Here is a 23,041-nt window from a genome sequence, read left to right as displayed (position 1 = left end):
AGATGACATTCAACCTCACACCCTCTTCAATACACTACTTATAATGAAGATGACATTCAACCTCACACCCTCTTCAATACACTACTTATAATGAAGATGACATTCAACCTCACACCCCCTTCAATACACTACCTATAATGAAGATGACATTCAACCTCACACCCTCTTCAATACACTACCTATAATGAAGATGACATTCAACCTCACACCCTCTTCAATACACTACCTATAATGAAGATGACATTCAACCTCACACCCTCTTCAATACACTACTTATAATGGAGATGACATTCAACCTCACACCCTCTTCAATATACTACCTATAATGGAGATGACATTCAACCTCACACCCTCTTCAATACACTACCTATAATGAAGATGACATTCAACCTCACACCCTCTTCAATACACTACCTATAATGAAGATGACATTCAACCTCACACCCTCTTCAATACACTACTTATAATGGAGATGACATTCAACCTCACACCCTCTTCAATATACTACCTATAATGGAGATGACATTCAACCTCACATTCCCTTCAATACACTACTTATAATGAAGACAACAGAGGTCTCTTTCATGTATGTACTCACTGTAATTTTACACCGCTGTAACCTTATCCCGGTGGCCATTTTGTTTCCCTTTGTTATCGTTTTATCTTGCCTGACTGTTACAGGAATTATTCTTTCCCCTGCTGACATGTTGATTCTTCAATTACTGTCATGGTCTTATCTTTAGCCTCCTTTTATCCATCACAATCAACAGGTTCCTCCCAGTTTTCAAAGACCGCTAACCAACAGATAGGCTAAAGAGGCCTAATAGGTCAGTACAGTATATGGGGCACTGGGGAAGACTGACTGTGTCCGAAATGACACCCTATTCCCTAGGCCAGGGTTTCCCAAACTCTGTCCTGTGGTCCCTCCCTCGGGGCACGTTTTGATTTTTACCCTAGCACTACACAGCTGATTCAGGTTTGTTCAATGCTAACATATTCACTAGAGGGAGCCATCACACCATCTATGTGGCTGCCCATTATTGGAGATGTGAGTGTGAGTGCATAACACCTCTGCCTGTGTATTGCAGGGCTGTCTGCTCCCAGGGACATGCGTTTTGAGCTGTACAGGGACACCAGCATGGAGCGGTCTATTCCAGGCATGATGGTGGCAGCATCCTCAACAAAAAACCCATGGGATTTTTCATACTGGTGAAGCGTAAGCAGCCTGTCAACCAACCAGCTAGTCAGTCAGTCAACCAACCAGCTAGTCAGTCACTCACTCACTCAGTCAGTTAGTCAGTCAGTCAACCAGCTAGTCAATCACTCACTCACTCAATCAGTCAGTCAACCAACCAGCTAGTCAGTCACTCAATCAGTCAATCAACCAACCAATGATTAAGTCACTCAATCAGTCAGTCAACCAACGATGTAATCACTCAATCAGTCAATCAGTGACAGTGCATGCCAATGGCCCGTGGGCACACCTCCTCACAGGCACTAAAGATAACACCTAACTTACATTGCCCACGTGATGGCACATGCCTCCTGCCTGTAAATCCCCCCGCAATAACACAGAGCCAACACACCCTGCCTTCACCCTCACCACCGCTGTTATCACTACCCACACTACAGTGTTTGGGGCTGCTTGTCTCTGCGTGTAGGTTCTTGAATGTGTGTGTGTGATTTGAGTGTTAAGATGTGTTATGTTGAAAGTCTGTGTAGTGAGAATGTGTGGGAGTATATGAAAAAATCTGTTCATAAATAAGTTGCCGTATTTATATGCATACGTGATTAACTGGTGTGTGTGTTTGGCAGTTGTTCCCCAGACAAGAGCCCTTCATCCATGCAGTCCAGTCCCCTTGGACTCTATAACGTAAATCATCCTTTATCCCCCTGTCTACTGTGTTATTAATGATCTACTCATTTAGTGTGTGTGTTTGTGTGTGTTCCCGATTGTATTAGCAGATCCGAGGTCAGTGTTTACAGTGTGTTTAGTGGAAGCTCTGTCTCCACACACTCTCTGTGCCTTTAATCAACTGCTAGTCTGTTAATCAATAAAGTCATAAACAAAAGCAATGATTCAGAGCTGTTGGCTCTAATAATGTCTGAGTAGGTGTTTTAATCTGTGGGACATCAGGTATTCAAACAGCTGTAGAGAGTCTAAGGTACTAGAGTTCAGTCTTTCTAGTGAAAGGCCATGAAATCACAGAGAAAAACATGGCGTGTGTGTGTGTGTGTGTGTGTGTGTCTCATTGCTTTCTTAATTACTTGCACTTCATTTGTCTGCTTGTGAGAGCACACTGGTGTTGGTTTGTTAGTCACCTCTGATGTTGGTTGTCAGTCACCATATTGATGTTGGTAAGGTTGTCAGTCACCACATTGGTTTTGGTGTTGGTTGTCAGTCACCACATTGGTGTTGGTATGGTTGTCAGTCACCACATTGGTGTTGGAGTGATTGTCAGTCACCACATTGGTGTTGGTGTTGGTTGTCAGTCACCACATTGGTGTTGGAGTTGGTTGTCAGTCACCACATTGGTGTTGGTGTTGGTTGTCAGTCGCCACATTGGTGTTGGTATGGTGTCAGTCACCACATTGGTGTTGGAGTTGGTTGTCAGTCGCCACATTGGTGTTGGTATGGTGTCAGTCACCACACTGGTGTTGGTATGGTGTCAGTCACCATATTGGTGTTGGTTGTCAGTCACCATATTGGTGTTGGTGTTGGTTGTCAGTCACCACATTGGTTGTCAGTCAACACATTGGTGTTGGTATGGTGTCAGTCACCATATTGGTGTTGGTATGGTTGTCAGTCACCACATTGGTGTTGGTGTTGGTTGTCAGTCACCATATTGGTGTTGGTGTTGGTTGTCAGTCACCACATTGGTGTTGGTGTTGGTTGTCAGTCACCATATTGGTGTTGGTGTTGGTTGTCAGTCACCACATTGATGTTGGTATGGTGTCAGTCACCACACTGGTGTTGGTAGGGTGTCAGTCACCACACTGGTGTTGGTATTGTGTCAATCACCACATTGGTGTTGGTATGGTGTCAGTCACCACATTGGTGTTGGTATGTTGTCAGTCACCACACTGGTGTTGGTATTGTGTCAATCACCACATTGGTGTTGGTATGGTGTCAGTCACCACATTGGTGTTGGTATGTTGTCAGTCACCACACTGGTGTTGGTATGGTGTCAGTCACCACATTGGTGTTGGTATGGTGTCAGTCACCACATTGGTGTTGGTATGTTGTCAGTCACCACACTGGTGTTGGTATGGTGTCAGTCACCACACTGGTGTTGGTATTGTGTCAATCACCACATTGGTGTTGGTATGGTGTCAGTCACCACATTGGTGTTGGTATGTTGTCAGTCACCACACTGGTGTTGGTATGGTGTCAGTCACCACACTGGTGTTGGTATTGTGTCAATCACCACATTGGTGTTGGTATGGTGTCAGTCACCACATTGGTGTTGGTATGTTGTCAGTCACCACACTGGTGTTGGTATGGTGTCAGTCACCACACTGGTGTTGGTATGGTTGTCAGTCACCACATTTGTGTTGGTTGTCAGTCACCACATTGGTGTTGGTTCTCAGTCTCTACATTTAATATCTTCTCGTGTGCTGAAGGTGCCAACCACGGTTTGGCCAGAATCAGTGGGGAGATCTCAAAGATACTAAATGGTGTGTGGCCTAAGGTCACTATCAGTCAGTTTTATGACCTGCCATTACAAATTATTTATCGCCGGGGAGGGCTGGAATATATTTTTCTGTTGCGTGTGAGGGGTGATCAGAGAGAATAACTGTCCTCTTTAGACATCATCATGGAAACTCAGAAATGGTCCATCATGGCCCTGTGTCTACTGGGGGTTTTGGGTTCAACCACCGTCAAAGGTAAAAGATCTGCCAGACACACATTTACTCTGGATGGTCACCTGACCTGACTTAGCTCATCTCCTGCTCTTCTCATCGACTTACAATCATTATTACTTTCTTCTGAGTTGTGTTTGTAATTATATTCACTCTTTTCATTGGTTTCTACGGTCCTTCCCCTCAAACCTTACTCCCTCCTTTCACAAACTAATCTCCTCTCACTCCATCATCATACTCTCTCTCTCACCTGATCTCACTCTTCTCCTACTCTTCCCTCTCCTTGATCTCCTTTCACTTGTCTTAAACTTCTAAACTCTTAATTGCCTCTGTCTCTCTTCTCTCTCACCTCGCTACACAAGTTCTCCTGAATCTGACAAAACATCAAAGTACGAAACAACTACAATCTGCAGTCCTAATTGAAACCCATGACAATATGTAATTAAAGCACTGTCTGTAACCTCCTATCGATAGTATATTACTGTAGCAATCTATCTACAGTATGTTACTGTAGCCTCCTATCTACAGTATGTTACTGTAGCCTCCTATATACAGTATGTTACTGTAGCCTCCTATCTACAGTATGTTACGGTAGCCTCCTATCTACAGTATGTTACTGTAGCCTCCTATCTACAGTATGTTACTGTAGCCTCCTATCTACAGTATGTTACTGTTTGCTCCTATCTACAGTATGTTACTGTTTGCTCCTATCTACAGTATGTTACTGTTTGCTCCTATCTATAGTATGTTACTGTAGCCTCCTATCTATAGTATATTACTGTAGCCTTCTATCTACAGTATGTTACTGTAGCCTCCTATCTACAGTATATTACTGTAGCCTTCTATCTACAGTGTGTCACTGTAGCCTCCTATCTACAGTATGTTACGGTAGCCTCCTATCTACAGTATGTTACAGTAGCCTCCTATCTACAGTATGTTACTGTAGCCTCCTATCTACAGTATGTTACTGTTGCCTTCTATCTACAGTATGTTACTGTAGCCTCCTATCTACAGTATGTTACTGTTGCCTTCTATCTACAGTATGTTACTGTAGCCTCCTATCTACAGTATATTACTGTAGCCTTCTATCTACAGTATGTCACTGTAGCCTCCTATCTACAGTATGTTACGGTAGCCTCCTATCTACAGTATGTTACAGTAGCCTCCTATCTACAGTATTCTACGGTAGCCTCCTATCTACAGAATATAACTCTAGCCTTCTATCTGCAGTATGTTACGGTAGCCTTCTATCTACAGTATGTTACTGTTGCCTTCTATCTACAGTATGTTACGGTAGCCTTCTATCTGCAGTATGTTACTGTAGCCTTCTATCTACAGTATGTTACTGTAGCCTCCTATCTACAGTATGTTACTGTAGCCTCCTATCTACAGTATGTTACTGTAACCTCCTGTCTAAAGTATGTTACTGTAGCCTTCTATCTACAGTATGTTACTGTAGCCTTCTATCTACAGTATGTTACTGTAACCTCCTGTCTAAAGTATGTTACTGTAGCCTCCTATATACAATATGTAACAGTAGCCTCCTATATACAATATGTTACTGTTGCTCTAGCCTCCTGTCTACAGTATGTTACTGTAGCCTCCTATCTACAGTATGTTACTGTTGCCCCCTATCTACAGTATGTTACTGTTCCCTCCTATCTACAGTATGTTACTGTTCCCTCCTATCTACAGTATGTTACTGTTGCCCCCTATCTACAGTATGTTACGGTAGCCTCCTATCTACAGTATGTCACTGTAGCCTCCTGTCTACAGTATGTTACTGTAGCCTCCTATCTACAGTATGTTACTGTAGCCTCCTATATACAATATGTTACAGTAGCCTCCTATATACAATATGTTACTTTTGCTTTAGCCTCCTGTCTACAGTATGTTACTGTAGCCTCCTATCTACAGTATGTTACGGTAGCCTCCTGTCTACAATATGTTCCTGTAACCTCCTATATATAATATGTTACTGTATCCTCATATATACAATATTTTACTGTAGCCTCCTATCTACAGTATGTTACTGTAGCCTCCTATCTACAGTATGTTACTGTAGCCTCCTATCTACAGTATGTTACTGTTGCCCCCTATCTACAGTATGTTACGGTAGCCTCCTATCTACAGTATGTTACTGTAAGCCTCCTATCTACAGTATGTTACTGTAGCCTCCTATATACAATATGTTACTGTTGCTCTAGCCTCCTGTCTACAGTATGTTACTGTTGCCTTCTATCTACAGTATGTTACGGTAGCCTTCTATCAACAGAATATAACTCTAACCTTCTATCTGCAGTATGTTACTGTAGCCTCCTATCTACAGTATGTTTAGCTGAAGGAGATAAAAGACCATGCATGTGAAGTATGATAGTCTGTTTCCTGGAGCCTGACCAAAGACCAGTCCATAGGGCGTTCATCTCTATCCCCTCTGATCTCTCTCTCTCTCTCTCTCTCTCTCTCTCTCTCTCTCTCTCTCCTCTCTCTCCTCTCTCTCTCCTCTCTCTCTCTCTCTCTCTCTCTCTCTCTCTCTCTCTCTCTCTCTCTCTCTCTCTCTCTCTCTCTCTCTCTCTCTCTCTCTCTCTCTCTCTCTCTCTCTCTCTCTCTCTCTCTCTCTCTCTCTCTCTCTCTCTCTCTCTCTCTCACAGTCCATAGGGTGTTCATCTCTACCCCCTCTGATCTCTCTCTCTCTCACACACACATACACACTCTCAAAGTAGATTATACCAAATATTACAGAAGTTAAAACATTTTTATATTCCTGAAATGTTTGCTCTGTGTAAGTTTTGAGAGTTAGAGGAGTTCAGATAAGTGTGTTTTAGATAAGCATGTTTTTATTAGTGTGTTTTAGATTCGTATGTTTTTGAAAAGTATGTGTGTCTCTGGCCCAGTTGAGGAGGAAAACCCAGAGTTCTGGAGAGCCCAGGGTGCCAAGGCTTTGCAAGCGGCGCTGAACAGGAAGTTGAACACCAATGTGGCCAAAAACATCATGCTCTTCCTGGGTGACGGTGAGTGACCACCGTCCAAACCTCACATCAGTGGTGTATTAAACATATCCAAATACATAACAAATACAATGAGGGAAACTCATTCGAAACCTCCTTTTCCAGCCTATTCTAATTCACCAGTTACAGTCCAGTTCAACCCCAGTGTGACCTATTTCTCTGTGCCATTCCCCCCAAGGTATGGGCATTACCACTATCACAGCAGCTCGAATCCTCAAGGGCCAGATGCACAACCAGTCTGGAGAGGAGACAGTGATGACCATGGATACTTTCCCCCATGCGGGCCTCCTCAAGGTACACAAACAAACAAACAATCTTCAAATACATACATTAACATGCATAGAGATACCCACAGAGATTACACTTTGTTTGATGTGCAGCCTGAACCATGGGTACCTCTTTCAGAGGAAGAGATTGTGTCTGTTGTGTATAATGATGTATGTATGAGGTGCAAGCTCATGCGTAAATATTATTCATGTGTATTCATTTCTATCCCTTAATGTCTGCATGTACTGTCTGTCTGTGTGCAGACATACAGTGTTGACTTCCAGATCCCTGACAGTTCATCCACAGCCACAGCCTACCTGTGTGGTGTTAAGACTAACCTGAACACGGTCGGGGTGAACGCTGCCGCACGCAACGGAATCTGCAAGACCCAGAAGGGCAACGAGGTCACCTCTATTCTCAAGTGGGCCAAAGATGCTGGTAGGAACCATATCTCTGTCCAACTTCCCACATCACTAGGGCCCCGAGTTTATCCTGATCCAATTGACTTACCAGGAAAACCTTACTACCGATAACTAGGGTGCAGAGTTTGTCCTGATCCAGTTGACCTACCAGGAAAACCTTACAGACGATAACTAGGGTCCAGAGTTTGTCCTGATCCAGTTGACCTACCAGGAAAACCTTACTACCAATAACTAGGGTGCAGAGTTTGTTCTGATCCAGTTGACCTACCAGGAAAACCTTACAGACGATAACTAGGGTCCAGAGTTTGTCCTGATCCAGTTGACCTACCAGGAAAACCTTACTACCGATAACTAGGGTGCAGAGTTTGTCCTGATCCAGTTGACCTACCAGGAAAACCTTACAGACGATAACTAGGGTCCAGTGTTTGTTCTGATCCAGTTGACCTACCAGGAAAACCTTACAGACGATAACTAGGGTGCAGAGTTTGTCCTGATCCAGTTGACCTACCAGGAAAACCTTACAGACGATAACTAGGGTCCAGAGTTTGTTCTGATCCAGTTGACCTACCAGGAAAACCTTACTACCGATAACTAGGGTGCAGAGTTTGTCCTGATCCAGTTGACCTACCAGGAAAACCTTACTACCGATAACTAGGGTGCAGAGTTTGTTCTGATCCAGTTGACATACCAGGAAAACCTTACAGACGATAACTAGGGTGCAGAGTTTGTCCTGATCCAGTTGACCTACCAGGAAAACCTTACAGACGATAACTAGGGTGCAGAGTTTGTTCTGATCCAGTTGACCTACCAAGAAAACCTTACTACCGATAACTAGGGTGCAGAGTTTGTTCTGATCCAGTTGACCTACCAGGAAAACCTTACTATCGATAACTAGGGTGCAGAGTTTGTTCTGATCCAGTTGACCTACCAGGAAAACCTTACTACCGATAACTAGGGTGCAGAGTTTGTTCTGATCCAGTTGACCTACCAGGAAAACCTTACAGACGATAACTAGGGTGCAGAGTTTGTCCTGATCCAGTTGACTTATCAGGAAGACCTTACAGACAATAACTAGGGTCCAGTTTTCCTGGACACGTTATATAATCAGGTGGGTGTTAGATACCGATACAAAACACTAATAAACACAAGAGAGATAACAGTTGGCTAGATGTTCATTTGAGTCCATAAGGACCACCTGTAGCTGTTGGCTGGAGTCTGGGCCCTCTGGCTTCTTTGGTGATCAGGTGTTGTGGCCTGGTGTAGAACTGAGCTGCTGATGGAGGCAGGAGAATGTTACCTTGACTGTTATCATGTTCCCTTATCACCAACCATAAATATTTCATAACTCCCAGCTCCACAGCCCTGACCCTTACACAGAAGGCTGATATCTCTTCAGAGACAGCCCTGACCCCTACACAGAAGGCTGATATCCCTTCAGAGACAGCCCTGACCCCTACACAGGAGGCTGATATCCCTTCAGAGACAGCCCTGACCCCTACACAGAAGGCTGATATCCCTTCAGAGACAGCCCTGACCCCTACACAGAAGGCTGATATCCCTTCAGAGATAGCCCTGACCTCTACACAGAAGGCTGATATCCCTTCAGAGACAGCCCTGACCCCTACACAGGAGGCTGATATCCCTTCAGAGACAGCCCTGACCCCTACACAGAAGGCTGATATCCCTTCAGAGACAGCCCTGACCCCTACACAGAAGGCTGATATCCCTTCAGAGACAGCCCTGACCCCTACACAGGAGGCTGATATCCCTTCAGAGACAGCCCTGACCCCTACACAGGAGGCTGATATCTCTTCAGAGACAGCCCTGACCCCTACACAGAAGGCTGATATCCCTTCAGAGACAGCCCTGACCCCTACACAGAAGGCTGATATCCCTTCAGAGACAGCCCTGACCCCTACACAGAAGGCTGATATCCCTTCAGAGAGAGCCCTGACCCCTACACAGAAGGCTGGTATCCCTTCAGAGACAGCCCTGACCCCTACACAGAAGGCTGATATCCCTTCAGAGACAGCCCTGACCCCTACACAGCAGGCTGATATCCCTTCAGAGACAGCCCTGACCTCTACACAGAAGGCTGATATCCCTTCAGAGACAGCCCTGACCCCTACACAGAAGGCTGATATTCCTTCAGAGAGAGCCCTGACCCCTACACAGAAGGCTGATATCCCTTCAGAGACAGCCCTGACCTCTACACAGAAGGCTGATATCCCTTCAGAGAGAGCCCTGACCCCTACACAGAAGACTGATATCCCTTCAGAGACAGCCCTGACCTCTACACAGAAGGCTGATATCCCTTCAGAGAGAGCCCTGACCCCTACACAGAAGGCTGATATCCCTTCAGAGACAGCTCTGACCCCTACACAGAAGGCTGATATCCCTTCAGAGAGAGCCCTGACCCCTACACAGGAGGCTGATATCCCTTCAGAGACAGCCCTGACCCCTACACAGTAGGCTGATATCCCTTCAGAGAGAGAGATTAAAAGCAACCATGTGTTTGACAGAGAGAACAACATAGAAAGTGCTTCCAGCGGCAGCAAAACTGATAAATTACTTGCTATGAGCATAATAACTGTAAATATTCTAAATTCAATGCTGTGTAGTGTGATATCTGACACAAAAACACAGCCACATTGCTATATCACACATTAAATATACAGTAAGTATTTAAACCAAGGGTGATTATTTTGATAGTGGACAAGGTTTGATGGAAAACTTTCCCCTGACCCTCTCCCTCCCTCCTTCCTTTCTGACCTCCTCCTCTCCCACCCTCCTTCTTTCCTCACCTCTCACTCTTCCTCACATCTCACTCTTCCTCCTTCCCTCCCTCATTCCCTCCTAGGTAAATCCGTTGGCATCGTCACAACAACGCGGGTCCAGCATGCAACTCCTGCCGCAACATATGCCCACAGTGCCAGCAGGAAGTGGTACAGCGATGCAGACATGCCCGCCTCTGCCAAGAAAGAAGGATGCACAGACATTGCCTCTCAGCTCCTAAACAACACTGACATTGATGTGAGCTGCCAAAACCCCTCTGTTGACCCAGAGAGTTATTGTTATTCATGACTTCTCAGCTCCTCTATTGACCCAGAGAGTTAGTGTTATTCATGACTTCTCAACTCCTCTATTGACCCAGAGAGTTAGTGTTATTCATGACCTCTCAGCTCCTATATTGACCCAGAGAGGTAATGTTATTCATGACCACTCAGCTCCTCTATTGACCCAGAGAGTTAGTGTTATTCATGACCTCTCAACTTCTCTATTGACCCAGAGAGTTATTGTTATTCATGACTTCTCAGCTCCTCTATTGACCCAGAGAGTTAGTGTTATTCATGACCTCTCAGCTCCTCTATTGACCCAAAGAGTTAGTGTTATTCATGACCTCTCAACTCCTCTAATGACCCAGAGAGTTATTGTTATTCATGACGTCTCAGCTCCTCTATTGACCCAGAGAGTTATTGTTATTCATGACCTCTCAGCTCCTCTATTGACCCAGAGAGGTAATGTTATTCATGACCTCTCAACTCATCTATTGACCCAGATAGTTATTGTTGTTCATGACCTCTCAGCTCCTCTATTGACCCAGAGAGTTATTGTTATTCATGACCTCTCAGCTCCTCTATTGACCCAGAGAGTTATTATTATTCATGACCTCTCAACTCCTCTATTGACCCAGAGAGTTAGTGCTATTCATGACCTCTCAGCTCCTCTATTGACCCAGAGAGTTAGTGCTATTCATGACCTCTCAACTCCTCTATTGACCCAGAGAGTTATTGTTATTCATGACCTCTCAGCTCCTATATTGACCCAGAGAGTTATTGTTATTCATGACCTCTCAACTCCTCTATTGACCCAGAGAGGTAATGTTATTCATGACCACTCAGCTCCTCTATTGACCCAGAGAGTTAGTGTTATTCATGACCTCTCAACTCCTCTATTGACCCAGAGAGGTAATGTTATTCATGACCACTCAGCTCCTCTATTGACCCAGAGAGTTAGTGTTATTCATGACCTCTCAGCTCCTCTATTGACCCAGAGAGTTAGTGTTATTCATGACCACTCAGCTCCTCTATTGACCCAGAGAGTTAGTGTTATTCATGACCTCTCAGCTCCTCTATTGACCCAGAGAGTTATTGTTATTCATGACCTCTCAGCTCCTCTATTGACCCAGAGAGGTAATGTTATTCATGACCACTCAGCTCCTCTATTGACCCAGAGAGTTAGTGTTATTCATGACCTCTCAGCTCCTCTATTGACCCAGAGAGTTATTGTTATTCATGACCACTCAGCTCCTCTATTGACCCAGAGAGTTATTGTTATTCATGGTCTCTCAGCTCCTCTATTGACCCAGAGAGTTAGTGTTATTCATGACCTCTCAGCTCCTCTATTGACCCAGAGAGTTATTGTTATTCATGACCTCTCAACTCCTCTATTGACCCAGAGAGTTATTCTTATTCATGACCTCTCAACTCCTCTATTGACCCAGAGAGGTAATGTTATTCAGTAGTCATTGATGAAGGTGAGCTTGAGACTATGACTAAAGATAATGTCATTAGGTCTGAAATCTGAAGGTCAAGTCTGAAGGTCAAATCTGTGGTGAATCTGGTTGTGGGCAAGCTGATTGCCTCAGTTGTTATTGTTATTCAATACCAACCATGAACATGAATGATGTGTCCGTCTCCAGGTGATCATCGGCGGGGGGAGGAAGTACATGACCCCTAAGGGCACCTGGGACCCAGAGTACCCTCGAGACCTGGCCTCCAGTGGCAAGAGAAAGGACGGACGCCACCTCATCTCTGACTGGCAGCAGATGAAAGTCGGAAAGGTAGAGAGAGAAAAAAAACTATGGAACAACAAATTGACACACAACATTGGTTGCATTCAGCCACAAAACTGCCCAAAGATGTGTATTCAGACTGCCCCTCTTTCTCTCTTTCTCTCTTTCTCTCTTTCTTTCTGTCTGTCTGTCTGTCTGTCTGTCTGTCTGTCTGTCTGTCTGTATGTGTCTGTCTGTCTGTCTGTCTGTCTGTGTCTGTCTGACTGTCTGTCTGTCTGTCTGTCTGTCTGTCTGTCTGTCTGTGTCTGTCTGTCTGTCTGTCTGTGTCTGTCTGTCTGTCTGTCTGTCTGTCTGGTCTGTCTGTCTGGTCTGTCTGGTCTGTCTGTCTGTCTGTCTGTCTGTCTGTCTGTCTGTGTCTGTCTGTCTGTGTCTGTCTGTCTGTCTGTCTGTCTGTCTGGTCTGTCTGTCTGGTCTGTCTGTGTCTGTCTGTCTGTCTGTCTGTCTGTGTCTGTCTGTCTGTCTGTCTGTGTCTGTCTGTCTGTCTGTCTGTCTGTCTGTCTGTCTGTCTGGTCTGTCTGTCTGGTCTGTCTGTCTGATAGGTGGCTCGTTATGTGTGGAACAGGACTGACTTTGACGCTGTGGACCCTGACACCACTGACTACCTTATGGGTAAAGGATTGTAGTATTCTGTCAATTCTTCTGTGTATTCTGGAAAGCTGAGTATTTGAAAGTCACAGCAAACATTACTGCTGATTCTTACTGTATATAAATAGACACTGGGGTGTCCTTGGTTTTTTCACTTTCTTACACTTTGGAATAGAGTTCTTCATCCTGCCTTCACTTAGCCTACATACAGTATATGTATTGTGAATATTGACTAAGCTGATACTGACTCATTTTATCACACATTTACACGGGCTGAAGCGCATTGCGTACCCTCTACCTTTTCTACAATGTTCTTTTCTTACCTGATCAACCCTGTTCCCTGCAGCCCTGTTTGAGCCTGGAGACCTGCGCTTCGACGTGGAGAGAGACCCCACCATGGACCCTTCCATCGCTGAGACCACAGAAAAGGCCATCCGCATCCTCAGCAAAAACCCCAAGGGATTCTTCCTCCTGGTAGAAGGTGAGCAAAGGGTTAACCAAGATGTCAGTCAATGAATCCATCCATCAACCCAATCCCAACAAGTTCCTCCTTAACGTAGGTGCACGGTTGTTTGTTAAAATACAATCCATCTATTGATTGAATAATCACAGCACTTGTTTATATAACTGAACACCAACATGCATTGGTTTCAAAGTGTGTGTGCCCGTATTTCTAGATCTTGAGTCAATACAGAGGTTAGTTAGTTGCTGTTCTGATGCTGTGTGCCTCTCAGTAAGACAGTTAGGGACTGCAGTGCACTACATGTATCTGTATCTGCAGACTGTAGTAGGATCTGCATGTAGTACCTGCATGTGTTTGCCGCAGTGTGAGGGGGAACATTATGTTGGAAAGGGGGATACCTAGTCAGTTGTACAAGTGAATGCCTTCAACTGAAATGTGTCTTTCACATTTAACCCAACCCCTCAGAGAGGTGCGGGGCCTAATACAACACATTACTGTTCCACAGTGGTGGCTCTTGGGTACAGGCCCTCATCCATCCTACCTTCAATCTGAGGCACCACCCTGGGACCTGATTGTGCTGTTGAGCGTCTTGCATCTTCAACAATGGGTTTTAAATAACACATCGCAGCAGGCTTTAAATAGAGCTGGGCATATGGTGCGCCGTACCCTCTCCTCCTGCTCCCTGGGGACCCAACATATTAGCCCAACTCCTCTCCACTTCCTGACTGCACTGATAAGAGAACAGCAGCTAGGTTCGTTTTACTTGGCTAAGTAACACTTGTAGTAGTGTCATTTCAACTTTATTTCAACTTTACTCCAATGTTATTAGTGTTCTTTTTATTTGAATACCAGGAGCCAGTGGTTCCTTGTCGCTTACACACAGACCTAGGGTCAGCTTACCTTCCCCCAATCTTAACCTTCAATCTTTAGAGATGACACCAACATACTGAGCTTAGATCAGTGTTAATGGGTAACTTCATCCTTCTCTTTCTCTCTCTGTGTGTCAGGTGGACGTATCGACCAGGGCCACCATGCCAGCAGAGCCTCCATGGCGTTGCACGAGACAGTTGCCTTTGACAATGCTGTCGCCAAGGGCCTGGAGCTGACCAATGAGGAGGAAACTCTCACCCTGGTGACAGCTGACCACTCCCACGCCTTCACCTTCAATGGATACCCCTTTAGAGGGCAAAGCATTCTGGGTAAGCAACGAACTCACAGAAACAACTTTCTACATGGATTATGGTTTATGTTTTCCCCATACAGTTAGAGTTGGTTATTTTAGTAATCATTCTGATTATAGGGCTTTTTCGCTACAGTGTTTTTATAGTTAAAGGAATGTTTGGTCAACTTTTTTTGGTGGTTCCATGATTAGAAGTTTTGGTCAGGTCATGCTAAATTGATGAAACTACCAATAGTCATGTTGCATTGGTTTAGTAATATTATTATGTAGTGAAGCAGTAAGAATCTCTCCCCCAAGTACACACACACCCCTCCTCTGTGGACAGGACATCCTCATTCTGACACCTCTCCCCCCACCTTCCTGCTCTGCACCCCCCTTCCCCAAGGTGTCACTCCTCACAGCTGTGATGACATCAGAGGTGGTGGTGTGCTCCACTAGACGGCTTCAGCCTCCATCTGGGAGACGCCACTGGCACTCTGACATTTTCTCTCCCCTGCAATTACAGAGGAAAACAAACAGCCTAGATCACTCCCTAACCTCCCATCCCTCCCCTCTCTGCCTCTCTCTCCCTCCCCTCTCTGCCTCTCTCTCCCTCTCCTCTCTGCCTCTCTCTCCCCCCCTCTCTGCCTCTCTTTCCCTCCCCTCTCTGCCTCTCTCTCCCTCCCCTCTCTGCCTCTCTTTCCCTCCCCTCTCTCTCTCCCTCCCCTCTCTGCCTCTCTCTCTCCCTCCCTTCTCTGCCTCTCTCTCCCTCCCTTCTCTGCCTCCCACCCCTTTCTGCCTCTCTCTCCCTCTATCGCTCCTTCTATGAGGCTCTCCAGCGTTCAGGCTTCCCTCCCTCTCCACTCCTCTCATCCCTCCCTCTGCCTCTCCCTCTCTCTCTGTGGCTCCCCATTGTTCAGCCCTCTCTCACTCCCTAAATCCATCCATCTCTCTCTCCCTATCTCTCTCTCTCAGTGGCCCCCCACTGGTCCAGCCTCCCAGGTCTTGGTGATTAATGCAGTAGTGAAACACTGAGCAGTTCATCAGTAGGGTCTGGAAAGTCTAATATCTCATCTGTCTGGAGACAACCTGCTCGACCCTTAGCTCCCTTGGGACACACTCCTCCTCTCTTACTGTGTGTGTGTGTGTGTGTGTAAGAACTTTACATTGTGATTCATCCCACTGTGTGTCTCTCTCACAGGGAAATCTCCTCTGTATGGGAAGGATATGCTACCTTACACAACCCTGATGTACGGAAATGGCCCTGGATACAAAGTCGTAGACAACAAGCGCCCTGACATCGGTAAAGTGGATACACGTAAGAAACCAAAACTATGTTCTGTTCTTGTATAGCTTTCCTCTCTGTACTCTCCTCCCTTCACCTGTAGCTTTCCTCTCTGTACAATCCTCCCTTCACCTGTAGCTTTCCTCTCTGTACAATCCTCCCATCACCTGTAGCTTTCCTCTCTGTACTCTCCTCCCATCACCTGTAGCTTTCCTCTCTGTACTCTCCTCCCTTCACCTGTAGCTTTCCTCTCTGTACAATCCTCCCATCACCTGTAGCTTTCCTCTCTGTACTCCTCTCCCTTCACCTGTAGCTTTCCTCTCTGTACTCCCCTCCCTTCTTCTGTAGCTTTCCTCTCTGTACTCTCCACCCTTCACCTGTAGCTTTCCTCTCTGTACTCTCCTCCCTTCACCTGTAGCTTTCCTCTCTGTACTCCTCTCCCTTCACTTGTAGCTTTCCTCTCTGTACTCTCCTCCCTTCACCTGTAGCTTTCCTCTCTGTACTCCCCTCCCTTCACCTGTAGCTTTCCCCCCTTCACCTGTAGCTTTCCTCTATGTACTCCCCTCCATTCACCTGTAGCTTTCCTCTCTATACTCTCCTCCCTTCACCTGTAGCTTTCCTCTCTATACTCCCCTCCCTTCACCTGTAGCTTTGCTCCCTTCACCTGTAGCTTTCCTCTCTGTACTCTCCTCCCTTCACCTGTAGCTTTCCTCTCTGTACTCCCCTCCCTTCACCTGTAGCTTTCTCCCCTTCACCTGTAGCTTTCCTCTATGTACTCCCCTCCATTCACCTGTAGCTTTCCTCTCTATACTCTCCTCCCTTCACCTGTAGCTTTCCTCTCTGTACTCCCCTCCCTTCACCTGTAGCTTTCCTCCCTTCACCTGTAGCTTTCCTCTCTATACTCCCCTCCTTTCACCTGTAGCTTTCCTCCCGTCACCTGTAGCTTTCCTCTCTGTACTCCCCTCCCTTCACCTGTAGCTTTCCTCTCTATACTCCCCTTCCTTCACCTGTAGCTTTCCTCTCTGTACTCTCCTCCATTCACCTGTAGCTTTCCTCTCTGTACTCCTCTCCCTTCACCTGTAGCTTTCCTCTCTGTACTCTCCTCCCTTCACCTGTAGCTTTCCTCTCTGTACTCTCCTCCCTTCACCTGTAGCTTTCCTCTCTGTACTCTCCTCCCTTCACCTGTAGCTTTCCTCTGTACTCTCCTCCCTTCTCCTGTAGCTTTCCTCTCTGTACTCTCCTCCCTTCTCCTGTAGCTTTCCTCTCTGTACTCCCCTCCCTTCTCCTGTAGCTTTCCTCTCTGTACTCTCCTCCCTTCACCTGTAGCTTTCCTCTCTGTACTCTCCTCCCTTCACCTGTGGCATTCTTGATAAATATCCCTCCTGCAGAATGTCTATCTCTCCAGTCCATATTCACATATTTATTCACCTTGGTCAGAGTCGAAGGACTACGTGCAGCTGTCTGCGGTGCCCCTGGACACTGAGACCCATGGTGGGGAAGATGTGGCAGTGCTAGCCCGCGGCCCCATGGCACACCTCTTCCACGGGGTCCAGGAGCAGAGTTACCTGGCCCACGCCATGGCCTACGCTGGCTGTGTGGGACGGGACCTCAGGCACTGTGAAAGTAGACCTCAACACACCAATACCAAGAGGATCCTCGTCACTACTACTGATGATGATAGGAACAGTGCACCCTCCCAGGTATCCTCCATCTCTCTGGTTACTGCCCTACTGGCTGCCGTGCTGCACTGAGAGACTGGTGGAGGTGGAGAAGAGGGAGGGACAGAAAGAGAGAATGAAAGAGGTCCATTTGTTTTGCTACTCCTCTTCAACAAAAAAGTGCTCTGTACCAAAATGATTTTGTCAAATTATGTAAATTATGACAATACTCCTAATTTGTATATGTTTATATTTAAATAAATAATATATTTGTTGCTAATAAAAAGTATATGGACTAGAAGATTTTGCCTTAATTTTAGCTCTGAGTCAATAATAACACATTGGTTAGTCAGAGAAAAATGCTATAGGCCTACTTAGTTGTGTGAGGAAACCATAGAAGGATTAGGATTGGGGAATGACTAGTTCCCTCCTGGCGACCAAAGCCGTTTGATCTCCTATTCTAATATCTGCGTCGCTAATTGAGGATCGAGGCCTGCAAGTGTTTGATGACATTACTACAGCAGCCCATTAATAATGCACAATATTTAAAGATCACATATTTCCGTCCCATAATGACAGATTATTGTAATTATTGTGTACAGCTGTTGCAGAGTTTGGCTATTACGAGTGACCGGACCCTCCTTGGACCCAATTGTTTATTTTTTTAAAGCATCAGGTCATTTCCTTGTAGTTGTAGACACCCTTCAAAGTATTGCCATTGTATTTATGTGTAATTGTTTAATCCACCATTCGCGTAGGCTACTTGTGGAGCAAATAAGAGGACCACAATGGAAATAATCTGTAGACTTCTTGTGTGTTTTGTGAAGTCTATACGCCATCCTTTCCTATTGTAATGATCCAACTGCTATCTCAGCCAAGCCTTGCCAATTCGTTGAGCTTATTACATTAGTCAATTGGATCCTTGAGCCATTAATTGATTTGCAATATAGCCTAAGCAAATATATATTGTGCGTCTGGATTCAAGCCGCATCATTCCGCTGCACCGCGCAACATGCCTTCTCTCGACTCGGGTGTTGTTACACAATACCGCCTCTTGGTGCCGCTAGAACACAAAGAAAACAGCTCTGCGGCATGTTGTGTGTTATATTCAAGTTGCTGCAAATTTGAAATGTTGCGAAATCGAGACAGATTGCGCAACAGTGGGTGTATGGTATTGGACAGGTAGGACAATAGGTATCAAAGGACGGTGAAAGGGGTAAAGAGGAAAAAAACACAGTGAGCTTCTACATTCCAAGAATTAGGGGTTCAACAAGGGTCCTTCTAACGTCCTCAAAGTTCCCTGAAGAACCTTGGGGTTCTTGGCACTGAAATATTGCCACAAAAGGTTATTCCAAGAACCCCATAGGAGGTGGGGTTAGTCGAGGAGGCTCTTTAGTTATTCGGGGTTCTTGCAGGAACCTAACTGACCAGCTTAAACAGTTTGATTTGAATTTGATAAGACAGCAGGTTTCTCCTTTTATGATGATACCATCGATCTTTTCATATTTATGCAAATGGGGGTGTTATTTCACACTTTCTCCCTTTTTAGAAATTCTGAAAATGGCCAATTCAATTGATAGGAATCAACAGAGGTAAGAATATGTAAAAGCTGCATTGGGTTCAGATTACTGAATGGCTGGCTCACTTACTTGCATGTGTCTGCAGGTATACTGACCAGGAGGCACACAAAGGTATATATCATTGGTATTGGTTTGTCTCATAATGTTATGCAGATCACATGTACACTGGGGCAAAAAAGTATTTAGTCAGCCACCAATTGTGCAAGTTCTCCCACTTAAAAAGATGAGAGAGGCCTGTAATTTTCATCATAGATACACTTCAACTATGACAGACAAAATGAGAAAAAAAAATCCAGAAAATCACATTGTAGGATTTTTTATGAATTTATTTGCAAATTATGGTGGAAAATAAGTATTTCTTATTCCACAAACGTTCTTTGTGGAACCATTAATGGGTTTTTTAAAGGGTTCTTGAAGAACTTATAGGGGTTCCCACAGTTTCAAAAACTCCTAAAGGCTCCTCCAGCAACCTTTTATTTTTAGTGTGTGTCTGTCTATCGTGCTGCGTAGGTCTGAACAGCCGTGATCTCATCATATGAATAGGCCTACTTTGGCATATTTTATGACATTAAAGCCTTATTCTAAAATTGATTAAAAGTGTTCTTTTGCCTAATCAATCTACACACAATACTCCATAATGACAAGGCAAAAAACGTTTTTAGAAATGTTTGCAAACTGAAATATCACATTTACATAAGTATTCAGACCCTTTACTAAGTACTTTGTTGAAGCACCTTTTGCAGCAATTAATGCCTCAAGTCTTCTTGGGTATGACGCTACAAGCCTGGCACACCTGTATTTGGGGAGTTCTGTAACGCTTGTCGTCTGTAGGAGAAGAAGCGGACCAAGGTGCAGCGTGGTAAGTGTTCATATCATTTAATAAAATATGCAACACTAAATAAAACAACAAACACGACAAACGGACAGTCCTGAAAGGTGACAAAAACACTAAACCGGAAACAACCACCCACAAACACAGGTGGGAACAGGCTACCTAAATATGATTCTCAATCAGAGACAATGATAGACAGCTGCCTCTGATTGAGAACCATATCAGGCCAAACACACAGAAATACAACACAAAGACAACATAGAACACCAGACATAGAATGCCCACCCAAACTCACGCCCTGACCAACCAAAACAGAGACATAAAAAGGATCTCTAAGGTCAGGACGTGACAAGTTCCTCGCATTCTTCTATGCAGATCCTCTCAAGTTTTGTCAGGTTGGATGGGGAGCGTCACTGCACAGCTATTTTCAGGTCTCTCCAGAGATGTTCGATTGGTACAAGTCCAGGCTCTGGCTGGGCCACTCAAGGACATTCAGAGACTTGTCCTGAAGCCACTCCTGCATTGTCTTGGCTGTGTGCTTAGGGTCGTTGTCCTGTTGGAAGGTGAACCTTAGTCCCAGTCTGAGGTCCTGAGCACTCTGGAGCAGGTTATCATCAAGGATCTCTCTGTACTTTGCTCCGTTCCATCTTTGCCTCAATCCTGACTAGTCTCTCAGTGCCTGCCGCTGAAAAACATCCCCACAGAATGACGCTGCCACCACCATGCTTCACCGTAGGGATAGTGCCAGGTTTCCTCCAGACGTGACACCTGGCATTCAGGCCAAAGAGTTCAATCTTGGTTTCACCAGACCAGATAGTTTTGTTTCTCATGGTCTGAGAGTCTTTAGGTGCCTTTTGGCAAACTCCAAGCAGGCTGTCATGTGCCTTTTAGTGAGGAGTGGCTTCCATCTGGCCATTACCATAAAGGTCTGATTGGTGGAGTGCTGAAGAGATGGTTGTCTTTCTGGAAGGTTCTCCCCTCTCAACAGAGGAACTCTGGAGTTCTGTCAGAGTGACCATCGGGTTCTTGGTCACCTCCCTGACCAAGGCCCTTCTCCTCTGATTGCTCACTTTGGCCGGGCGGCCAGCTCTAGGAAGAGTCTTGGTGGTTCCAAATTTCTTCCATTTAAGAATGATGGAGGCTACTGTGTTCTTGGGGACCTTCAATGCTGCAGAAATGTTTTGGTACCCTTCCTCAGATCTGTGCCTCAACACAATCCTGTCTCGGTGCTCTATGGACAATTCCTTTGACCCCATGGTTTGAATTTACCACAGGTAGACTCCAATCAAGTTGTAGAAACATCTCAAGGATGATCAATGGAAACAGGATGCACCTGAGCTCAATTTCAAGTCTCAGAGCAAAAGGTCTGAATACTTATGTAAATAAGGTATTTCTGTTTTTTTATTTTTAATAGATTTGCAAAAATTTCCAATAACCTGTTTCGCTTTGTCATAATGGGGTGTTTTGTGTAGATTGATGAGGATTTTTCAATTTTCAGAATAATGCTATCACGTAACAAAATGTGGAAAAAGTCAAGGGGTCTGAATACTTCCCGAATGCACTTTAGCTAGCCACAGATGGAATCGGAGTATGTAGACCTATTTTGGCGGCTCTTAGCTCAATCCCACCGGTCCACATTTGAACCATAGCAGCATCGCATTGGCCGCCCATAGTGACTCTGAGACACGTTTCCCTCGGCTAGAGTTAGTGATTTTTATAAATGACCCCAAATGTTTCCCCGCTCGCAGGGCGAGAAAGGCAGAGGTAGACCACCACAGCGTAATGCCTAATTAGGCCAGCCATGCACCTGCTGCTGTTATTTTAGCCATCCTGATTCGCCTATTAGACCCCCTCCAGCAAAGCTTTCCAAATGCCCCTGCAAATGGTGTGTGTGTGTGTGTATGTGCGTGAGAGAGGAAGAAGATCAAATTTGTAGGCCCTGTATTAGAGAGACAGAGCGAAAGACCATTACTGTGTCCTCCCTTCCTGCCATGCATGACGGCTCACATCAATACTTCTGTCCAATAGAATATAGTACCACATATGAAGTTTCCTCATTACTCAGGCCAGGCCTGATTAAATCACTGGCCTTACAAATGGCGTGGGCCTGTTACTTCACACTAACCGCTGTCCATGGTCCTGAAATAATCCCGATTCGAAGGTTATGGAGCCTCACTGCGTTATTTTCTCATTTCCATTGAAACACCACACATTTAGGTTACTTTTACTTGGTATTTTCCACCCCATTAGATCCCTGGTAGTAGCTGCACGTTACAGCCGTATTCTAGTATGTATTAAATCATTTGTCCCTCTCATCAATATACACACAGTACTCCATAATGACAAAGCAAAAACTGTTTTTTGAAATGGTTGCAAATGTGTATATATATATAAAAACTGACCCTTCAGACCCTTTACTAAGTACTTTGTTGAAGCACCTTTGGCAGCGATTAGAGCCTTGAGTCTTCTTGTGTATGACGCTACAAGCTTCTATGACCAAGGCCCTTCTCCCCTGATTGCTCAGTTTGGCCGGGCGGGCCAGCTCTAGGAAGAGTCTTGGTTTTAAAAATGATGGAGGCCACTGTGTTCTTGGGGGCCTTTAATACTGCAGAAATGTTTTGGTACCCTTCCCCAGATCTGTGCCTCGACACAATCCTGTCTCGGTGCTCTACGGACAATTCCTTTGACCTCATGGCTTGGTTTTTGCTCTGACAGGCACTGTCAACTGTGGGACCTTATATAGACAGGTGTGTGCCTTTCCAAATAATGTCCAATCAATTGAATTTACCACCGGTGGACTTCAATCAAGTTGAAGAAACATCTTAAGGATCAATGGAAACAGGATGCACCTGAGCTCAATTTCAAGTCTCATAGCAAAAGGTCTGAATACAAACAGTACCAGTCAAAAGTTTAGACACACCTACTCATTCAATGGTTTTCTTTATTTTTACTATTTTCTACATTTTAGAATAATAGTGAAGACATCAAAAGTATGAAATAACACATATGGAATTATGTAGTAACCAAAAAAGTGTTCAGATTTTAGATTCTTCAAAGTAGCCA

At 45.0% G+C, this 23,041-nt stretch overlaps 1 protein-coding gene across 1 annotated transcript; it reads left to right on the top strand.

The window, feature by feature from the left end:
- The first annotated feature begins 3,818 nt into the window (after nucleotides 1-3,818).
- On the top strand, nucleotides 3,819-17,659 carry alp3 (alkaline phosphatase 3). Its single transcript, XM_055939262.1, has 11 exons — nucleotides 3,819-3,888; nucleotides 6,759-6,875; nucleotides 7,051-7,166; nucleotides 7,403-7,577; nucleotides 10,422-10,594; nucleotides 12,264-12,404; nucleotides 12,956-13,025; nucleotides 13,348-13,482; nucleotides 14,472-14,663; nucleotides 15,825-15,941; nucleotides 17,346-17,659. Exons 1-11 carry the CDS (start codon nucleotides 3,819-3,821, stop codon nucleotides 17,657-17,659), a joined length of 1,620 nt encoding a protein of 539 aa, XP_055795237.1.
- Nucleotides 17,660-23,041: the final 5,382 nt, after the last annotated feature.

This window comes from Salvelinus fontinalis, chromosome 11, assembly GCF_029448725.1.
Source record: "Salvelinus fontinalis isolate EN_2023a chromosome 11, ASM2944872v1, whole genome shotgun sequence".
In the NCBI taxonomy this organism is placed as follows: Eukaryota; Metazoa; Chordata; class Actinopteri; order Salmoniformes; family Salmonidae; genus Salvelinus; species Salvelinus fontinalis.
This window is presented reverse-complemented; position numbering and strand designations above follow the sequence as displayed.